The following is a 9,039-nucleotide window of genomic DNA, read 5'->3' on the forward strand; positions in this document are numbered from 1 at the left end:
ATATTTAAAGCATGATCTCGCACATCTGGACTGTTTTGACTTGAACTGAATCCCGCCTGCCTTGTTTCCTGCCCCCTCCCCGCAGCACCAGAGGAGCTGGCCGCGTATGAGATTGTAACTCCGGTGCGAGTGAATGAAGCCGGTGACAGGCTTCCAGCCGGCGCGCACTTCAAGAGGAAGAGACGGAGTTTGGACGAGGGCACCGGGAGCGCCGCGGATCACTGGGCCGCGGCAAACATCCACTACAGGATATCTGCTTTCGGGAAGAACTATCACCTCAACCTCACGCTGGATTCGGGATTTATTGCGCCCGTTTACACTGTGACAATCCTCGGAGCGCCCCAAGGAGATAACGGGACCGCTTTTGCAACAGATGCGGAAAAGGAGGAGGAGGAGGAGGAGGAAGAGGAAAAGGAGGAGGAAGAGAAGGAGGAGGAGGAGGAGGACACGGAGTTAAGGCACTGCTTCTATAGAGGACATGTGAATGCACATGCACAACATGCCGCAGTCATCAGTCTGTGCGCCGGCCTGGTGAGTTTAATTTTACGCACGGCTGCAAGGCACTGTACACTTGGACCTGGCTCTTATTTGAATAATAATAATAATAATAATAATAATAATAATAATAATAAAAAGTTACTTCAAGCATTCTATGCGTAAAAAAAGAAACATGAATAAGTTTAGCAGAATTGCCAAACTACGACAAGTTTCGGAGCTCTGTTTTCAGGGCGCGTTCAGCTTTCCACGAATTATTACTCGAGGTCTGACCGCACGTTCCCATTTCCACGCTTCTTCTCCCGGCAGTCGGTGACGTCTTCACGCACGTTTGAGCAGCGCCGGATCATGACTGTCGCTGACGTCATCACGAACTGCCCCCCAAAAAAAGAAAAAAAGAAAAAAAAAATCCCAGGGCTGCTGAAGCAGGACTTTTGTTGGGGATCAAAAGTACACTCAGAGTTTAATTCATATAAACCGCTCGTGAGGTGATTTATTTTATTTCTTTTATTTTTTGCTTTATCAAAAAATATTCACACACACTGGTAGCATTTTTTTCCAGTTTACAATGACAAAGATAGTTTGTATAAATGAAAATCTGGACGAAAAAAAAAATGTGTATTTGGTTTTAGCCTCTTTGAGTCAAATCTTTGTAGAACTGGAATCACTGAAGTGTTTTGAGGATCGTCTTTTACCCGCCAGCCGGACTCTGGCAGATTTTGTGTCAGAATTGTTCTGTGTTTGACTCCATCCACCTTCCTGACGCCTGTGAGCAGAAAAGCATGCCCACTGCATGATGCCACCACCACCATGTTTCACACCGGCTCAGTGCAAGTTTTAGACTCAATGTTGGCCTCGTCTGACCCACAACGCATCGCTTTGCTGAGTCGCCTACGTGGATATGGTAAACTGTAAGCTCCAGCGGTTTCCTTAAAAGTTCGGACATAAATCTTGAGAGATTCACCCATTAGCCAGATGGTTTCATAGGCTTTCAGTTTTGCCAAACGTTTTTTCCCCTCCCTCCCATTTGTGGCTGATTTAAACGTCCCCACAGCTTTTATCCCTAACCTGTCTGGTGCGCTCCTTGGTCTTTGTCATGTTGTTTGATCACCGATGTTCTCTGGTAAACCTCTGGCAACTTCGCAGAACAGCTGGATTTATACTGTTTACTCGTCATAGTGACTTCTGAAGGCGGTTGATTAGATTTTTTTTTTCAGCAGGCAGTAACAACGCGCATCATCTATTTATACTTTACAGCCATGCACTGCTTTATGTCGGTCTAATTGATGAAATTCCATTTCAGTGCTGACGTTTGTGGTTGTAACATGTGAGAGAGCTTACTGAATGCTTTTGCAGGACACTGTAGTTTTGTCCAAACTGTGCATTTATTTGTATATATTGTGCACATGTGGGATCAATGAGTGGTTTAATGTTTTCTACCTGTGTCAGATACATCTACGGTATTTCACCTGCTTTATTTCCTATGACTTCCTATGATGGCTGTCCGTAACAAATGAGCATCAAGTCAAATGTGCCAGTGGTTTAGCTTGTAGAGATCTAAGTTGGCCAGTCATGCTGAAGGTTTCCTGTGATCTACAGTAAGATCACTGAAGTGTTTTGAGGATCAAAATGCCACTCTGAATGGTGGCATTTTGCCACCATTCAGAGTGCTTTCCCCGATACACATCGCAGATCTGCTTTGATTCCTTTCGCCTTGTTTGATGATAATTCGCACACTCATGCAAATCGTCTCCTTTCATCCAGTTATGAAAAGGCATTTCCTTATTTCATCCCGTATTTTGCAAATAAGCAAAAAAACAAAAACAAAAAAAAAACTATTCTGCATTTGGATAAGATGGAAAACTCTTAAGAGTTTCCTAGAAATATCTTCAGAGGAAAATTTCAAAGAACCGAATTCAGCACGTGTGAAATATTCTGCAAAGATTCAGGGAATCTCGGGAATCCCTGTGCATATAGGCTGGAACTGCAGAGCTTTGATGGATGTGGGTCAGCTGCAAGAATTCAGGAGGCGACGCATGAGAAATGGCAGAATTACTGGGGTCAGGGTCTCTGCATGCTTTTGGGCGAATCAAATATCTTATGATGTGCGGGCAGTGTCGACGGATATCGTACAGCTAGCTTTTGTGCACCACTGACACAGATGTGCATATTTGAATTTTGGTGTGTGGCACTTTCAGAAGGACATTATCCATAACTTATATTGCACATCTGGCAAAGACGTTTGAGAGGCACAGAGCGTGCGCTCGATGGGCCTCCCGCAGCCCATTGAATATGTGTAGAGCAGCGATGAAAGGAAGATACAGGCAAGTTCACCTGCTGTATCATTACTTCCTACACCAAGGAATACCAGAGAGCACGGTGCTGGAGCCATTTTAATTTTTTTTTTAAATTTATGTTCATGTAAGTGTGTGAGGATGTTGGGGTCAAGACGAACCGGCAGTGAAACGTGTGCTAGATGACACACACGTTATTATTTTTTGATGTTTCTGGATAAAACAGCACTTGTCTATCGAAAAGCATTGAAATTTATGATTACGTTGTCCATGGATACTCAGATATATTTATCCAAAATCCCGCCAAAAGAGATAACACGTGTGTCAGACACCCATCGGCCCTAATCTGGCATTATGCAGTGTTATTATTACAAAACTTTGCATTGTCTTTAATGCCATGTTCCTTTCAATCCAGCATTAAACAAGGTTTTAGGACATTCTTTTTTTCAATACTGTCATAATTAAAAATAACATTAACAAGTACAATTACTACGCATTTTGACATCCAGATTTGAATCTCCAAATGCATGAATTAGTTTTGGACCAATTTGACAAACTTTGGTTAGTCTTGTTCGAAAGTTCCTTGGACTTTATTTTAGGATTCTGTAGAATCCTAGTCCATTCCTGATCTGTAAACGTCATGGCAATGTAATTTTCCCAGGCTGATAGTAGCATAGCCTGGTTTTAAACAGTCCATCAAAAATAGAGATTCCAATTTTAAATCTGTTTTGATCAAAATGGATTCTATGCAACTACATTATCACCTATATAATCTGTTTTAACTGAGCTGATGTGGCACGATGATGAACACATTTTCTCTGCTTTATTTTGTATATTACTTATGTTTACCTTTTTTTTGACAGATTCTTACAGGTTCTCTTTCTTTCCTTTACAGTTTGGCACTTTCAGGTCTCCTGAGGGGGAGTATTTTGTGGAGCCCCTGCACAGCTATCAAGGGGAGCACTATGAAGAGGAACACACAAAACCTCATATCGTGTACAGGAAACTTTCATCCGGGAATCGCACATCAGCCTGGGAAGAGACCTCAGCCTGTGACACTTCAGGTGCGCGGCGCTCCAGGATGAGCGTGCATGCATCGCGCTTTTTGACAGACGAGCCTTATTATTAAGATACAGATGCAACTGTAACTTAGGCTTAACCCTAACTAAACCCTAGCCCTCTTCATTCCCTGATAACTCAGTGGACTCTGTCTGTTTGGGGACGTTTGGGGTCAGCTGGTGCAGTTTGCTTTCACACTGGACTGTGTTAAACACACCAAACACTTTGACAAATCTGTTTCCATCCCTCGCCTGTGGCGGCGCTGCACCATGAACCGATGAAGGAAACGACACAAAAAATCTGAAGAAGACACTGAGAGCAACAAAAATGGAGTGGTGTCAGATTTTAGTGGCTGTAGGATTTCTCCTTTTCTCATAAAGTAAAAGACCACGACCATTTCTTGACCTGTGTGTTTGCTTTGGTTGTTTTTACCCCGAATGCCTTGCCAACTCTGGTCTGCTTGACATTCACATTTACATTCGAATCGTGCCAGAGTTCACTTCAGCTGAACGGCTCCAAAAACCTGGAAGCGGACTACTGTGCAGGGCATTCTGGGTAAATACAACCAAAACAAATGAACAAATCCAGCGCTTGAGAAAGAAAAGAGTCATTTACCAGAGACGAGAGAAATCCTACAGCCTGTAAGATCTCGCGCTACTCCATTTTTGTTTACATTTCGAAACAAAAATTCAGATTCTTCTTCAGAGGTTTGGTGTTGTTTTCTTCAGTGTTTCTTGTTGCAGTGCCACTACAGGCGGGTGTGGGGAAGGACAGGCTTTTCAAGGGTTTGGTTCACTTGACCCAGTGCTTTGCAAAGGTGAACCACGCCAGTTGAAAGTGTTGCAAAAACTACAATTTTGTTCCTCAATGGAATCGAGTCTGCCAGACCACGAGATGGAGAAAGCACCTTTAAATTCCAGTAGCTCAGAGCTTGGTACTGAAGTTTTATCGCATTTCATCCACGGAGTGCTCACATCATCCGTCAGCTGACCTAAATATCAGCTCCGGTCGCCCCTCCCCCACTTAGTGGCGAAACCCAGCAGAGCCGGCTGCCTCTGGGCTGGGACCTCCCAGTGGCTGTGTTTAAAAACAGTGTGTATGCGGTTGTTTTTTATGTGCATGGAAGTGTTTTCATGGGATGTGTGTGGTTTGCAAGTGGAGGATTTTTCTCATGTGCATGCAACCTTTTAAACTGGTTCCCACAGACATAATCAGGTGTAATCGTTGAGCCACACATGCAGCCTCTCCCCTATCAGCCGCAGCAGAAGCCGATTATGCAACAGTAGCTGCGCTTATCGAGTTATTACAATAATTGTTCTGTGCCTATTAGGCTAAGCTAGGTTTATCTTAAAAAGGGAGGGCAAGAGGGGAAATAATGATTATGTAGCACGACTAAAAGGATGAGTTTCTTATCGATATTGGCTCAGCATGAATAAGAGGTCTGGCTGTCACACAGCATGCACGGTGCAGTTCCTGCAGCTGCTGCACACCAGTGAGGAAGCTTTCCAATTCTCACACAGGCTCAAACACACACACGCGCGTGCAAAAAAAGAAAAAAGAAATCACTTGGAAGTTCACCCTTGTATCTCCCCATCTCAGTTTACTGGCTGAACTTCCTGTTGACTCTTGTACTTCCTCTGTTTCTTTGATAAGCAGCTCGGGCAGACCCGCTGCGATGACCACGCTGTGTAAACTGTGTAATGGCAAAATAACGCCAACTTAAGATAGTCAAATAATCAAAACCAAGAAAATAAATGGCGGAATATTTTCCTCCGTTGATTGTTGTGCGGCCGTTTGGTGTCGCTGCGTATGTAAATGTTTATGTGCGTGCGAGTGTGTGTGTGTGTGTTTCTCTTTTGATTCCATTGCACAGCGTGAGTGAGGATGTATGAAAACATAGTCAGAGGGAGCGCCGACCTGACCAAAGAAGCCACATGGAGCTAGAAGTGATTTAGGGGCTCACATGAAGTTTATGTTGTACCTTGCGAACAGTATTCCTTTGCCCTATGAACTTCTGTACATTTTGTCGTGTTGCAACGACAAACTACAGTGCGTTTTGTTTTATGCGATGGACGAGGCTCACCCTCTCGCTAAGATTATTTAAAAAAAAGGTCCTGTTACTTTGCCGGCTTAAATGAGTTCTCACTAAGGAAGGTTCACGTTTTTGTGAGAATTAACTGGTAATACAAAATCTTACTAGGTATTTTTTGAAAACTAACTTACAAGTAACTTTTCAGCATGAAATAGGAGCTTGTCCATGGCAATAATGTCTGAATATTGATGAAAAAGTACTAAATATATGTATGTAAAATAATCTGCCAGTGGAACCAGACATTATAATTTATAACATAGGAAAAATGTCTTGTTCCACTGGCAAATTATTTCACTTTATTTATTTTATCATTCAAAGTACAACAAAAAAAAGACAGTCAGAGAAAGGTATCACATGCTGTGGTTTTGTTGTCTTGTCTTTGGTTCCTGAGCTGCCTGCTGTAGCGCTCTTCTGTGATTTGACTTCAAGCTTTACCTAGTCTGAACTCACTGCCCTTCTCTCGGTCTCTCTCTCTTTCCCTCTTTTCAAAGTGAGGGAAAAGAAGAAAAATGAGCCTTCACTCTGTGTTAGTAAATCAACACAATATTTGAGCAGAAACAAACATAATACACCCAGAGCACAGACATGTGAAGCCAAGACCTCCTCTCTCCAGTCCACACTTTGCAATGCATTTTCAAGTTTGAAGCCTTCACCGCAAATCCAACCACATCCTCCTCCTCACACACAATCATTTATATCTTGTCTTTTAATTTATTTGCGTTTCTTTTGAATGATTGAATCGGTGTGTGTGACCTCAGGTTTTGCGTCTGTGTTTATTTACGCTCTGGATTCTTTAACTCTTAGGACACAAACACAGGGACAAGAGGCAGAAGGCGAGGAGAAGGCCGGCCCCCGTTGCCGGCGGCGCGTCCCCTCTGGTCGGCGCTGACATGCTCGACGACCTGGGGTCACTGAGCGCCAGCCTGACCGGCAGTGCTCGGCTCACATCAGAGCGCGGCGTTGCTGCTGGCAGCAGACCGTCAAATGATAGCGGTGGTGACTCAGGACCTCACAGGAGATCAAAGCGCTTCCTCTCCTACCCGCGCTTTGTTGAAGTCATGCTGGTCGCCGACAGCAAAATGGTGGAGCATCACGGCAGCAACCTGCAACACTACATACTCACGCTGATGTCTATAGTAAGTGTGACAGTGGAGGTCTGCTCGGGGAAACGTTGTTGTACCTCGCAAAAACCAGCCGTTTACTGTCTCGTCACATCGTGACCATGAACTTCAATGCGATTCATCAGGATTTTAGTTTTGAGTTAGTTTGTTAAAGCTGGACCTTTGCATGTTTCCTCCCACCTGTTTGCTGTGTCTCCTACGTGTGTGTGTGGCAACAAATTCCAAAAGCACTGACCCCTCTGGTTCTCTGATAAAAACCCTCCTTAGTCCATCGGTTTTAGTGAACTCCCATTACTTCTTCGCTTTGCGGTTAACTGTGGCGCACCTGCGGTTGTTTGCTCTTGATTTCCTTTTGAGGTATTCGACTCTATAAGTGGCTGAATACAAATGCTAACAACACTTTTCAGATTTACATTTGTAAATTAATAGAGAACTACATATTATTTTCCTTAATCTTCTGAGTTTGGCACTGTTTTGCATTGGTTCATGCATGAATCGGATTTAAGTCTGATTCATGCAACAGCCAACAAGTTCAAGGTCTTTGCATACTTTCGCAGAGGCGCTGTGCATGGATGTGTTGTGAGATAGTACACACACACACGTTAGTGTTCCGATGTTGTCGTCAGTGCAGCATCTCGGTCTGCAGTCCTTTGTGGTCGGGAAGAGGGCAGCCCAGGGCAGGAGCAAAGAACTTTTCCAAGAAGACATAAAGAGTTTAGAGTCTGTCTCCCAGCTTTGATGAAGGTTAAAAAATAATCTCAGGTATGTCACGAAGAGCGATTACTTTCGGCCCACTTCAAACACCAGAAGGGGCCAGTGGTCTTCAAGGGGGCAGGCTGAGGTGACCTATATTTTGAAGAAAAGGCTTGTTTATTCTTAGGACCAGAGAGCTGAGAACAGAGTTACCAGTGTATGTGCTTCTAATCCAGATTTGTCCTCATTCAGGTCTCCTCCATCTATAAGGACCCAAGCATCGGGAACCTGATCAACATCGTGATCGTCAAGTTAGTGATAATCAACAACGAGCTGGTGAGTCTGTGCTCTGTTCTCGACATTTCCTCGTTGTCTTCCTGAAACCGCGACCATCTCCCCGTCTCTTTCTCTCCCTTTCACGTTTGTCAGGACGGCCCAGCTATTTCGTTTAACGCACAGACCACTTTAAAGAACTTCTGCATCTGGCAGCAGAACCAGAACGTCCTGGACGATAACCACCCCTCCCATCACGACACCGCCATCCTTATCACCAGGTGCAGGGAAATTATTTGCCTTCTCGCTGGCCTAGGCACGCTTTTAAGTCTCTGAAATATCCAAATACCCGGTGAACTCGGGGTTGAGTATGTGAAAGAGGGGCCTGATCAAAGAGCGGGTGAAGTGTTCTTCGTTTTAATGCAGAGCCGCTGACCATGACCTGTTATCTTTATCTTTCACCACAGGCAAGACATCTGTAGAGCGAGGGATAAGTGTGACACATTAGGTAAGCGGAGCGTTTCCACCAGCAGGCTGCGCAGCGAACGGCGTCGTGTGGGAAAACTGACACTGCTCTCGTGCTATGCAGGGCTCGCCGAGCTGGGGACGGTGTGTGATCCGTACCGCAGCTGCAGCATCAGTGAGGACAACGGGCTCAGCACTGCCTTCACCATCGCCCACGAACTGGGCCACGTGTAAGCAGAGCAGACCTTTGGGGATGTGTTTTTTTTTTGTTTTTCTAAACGAGAGATATTATTATTATTATTATTATTATTATTAGGCAATATTAGAGCTTCTAAAGTTTTACTTTGTTCTGCAAAAGCATTTAGACCTCTTGAGCTTTTCCGTATTTTTGCCGTTTGGAAGCAAAACTTCAACGTGGTTGACAGCAAGAAGCACATTATTGTGAATTAGAGGGAAAAGCGTACATATCTTGAGCATCTTTTTGAAATTAACATCTGAAAAGTTTTTATTTTTATTTTGCCCCTTTAATCTGAGTTTGATCAATGAA

At 44.0% G+C, this 9,039-nt stretch overlaps 1 protein-coding gene across 2 annotated transcripts in view; it reads left to right on the plus strand.

The window, feature by feature from the left end:
* The window catches only part of adamts9 (ADAM metallopeptidase with thrombospondin type 1 motif, 9), a 58,770-nt gene that overhangs the window by 1,103 nt on the left and 48,628 nt on the right, over positions 1-9,039 (plus strand). For both annotated transcript variants that reach the window (XM_016681500.1, XM_007571579.2), the window contains exons 2-8: positions 86-531; positions 3,685-3,853; positions 6,745-7,076; positions 8,007-8,090; positions 8,184-8,308; positions 8,495-8,535; positions 8,617-8,722. In XM_016681500.1, the coding sequence (XP_016536986.1) occupies positions 86-531; positions 3,685-3,853; positions 6,745-7,076; positions 8,007-8,090; positions 8,184-8,308; positions 8,495-8,535; positions 8,617-8,722 (1,303 nt within the window). The remainder of the gene's footprint in view (positions 1-85; positions 532-3,684; positions 3,854-6,744; positions 7,077-8,006; positions 8,091-8,183; positions 8,309-8,494; positions 8,536-8,616; positions 8,723-9,039) is intronic.

The sequence above is a fragment of the Poecilia formosa genome, unplaced genomic scaffold, assembly GCF_000485575.1.
Source record: "Poecilia formosa unplaced genomic scaffold, Poecilia_formosa-5.1.2 Scaffold283, whole genome shotgun sequence".
Lineage (NCBI taxonomy): Eukaryota > Metazoa > Chordata > Actinopteri > Cyprinodontiformes > Poeciliidae > Poecilia > Poecilia formosa.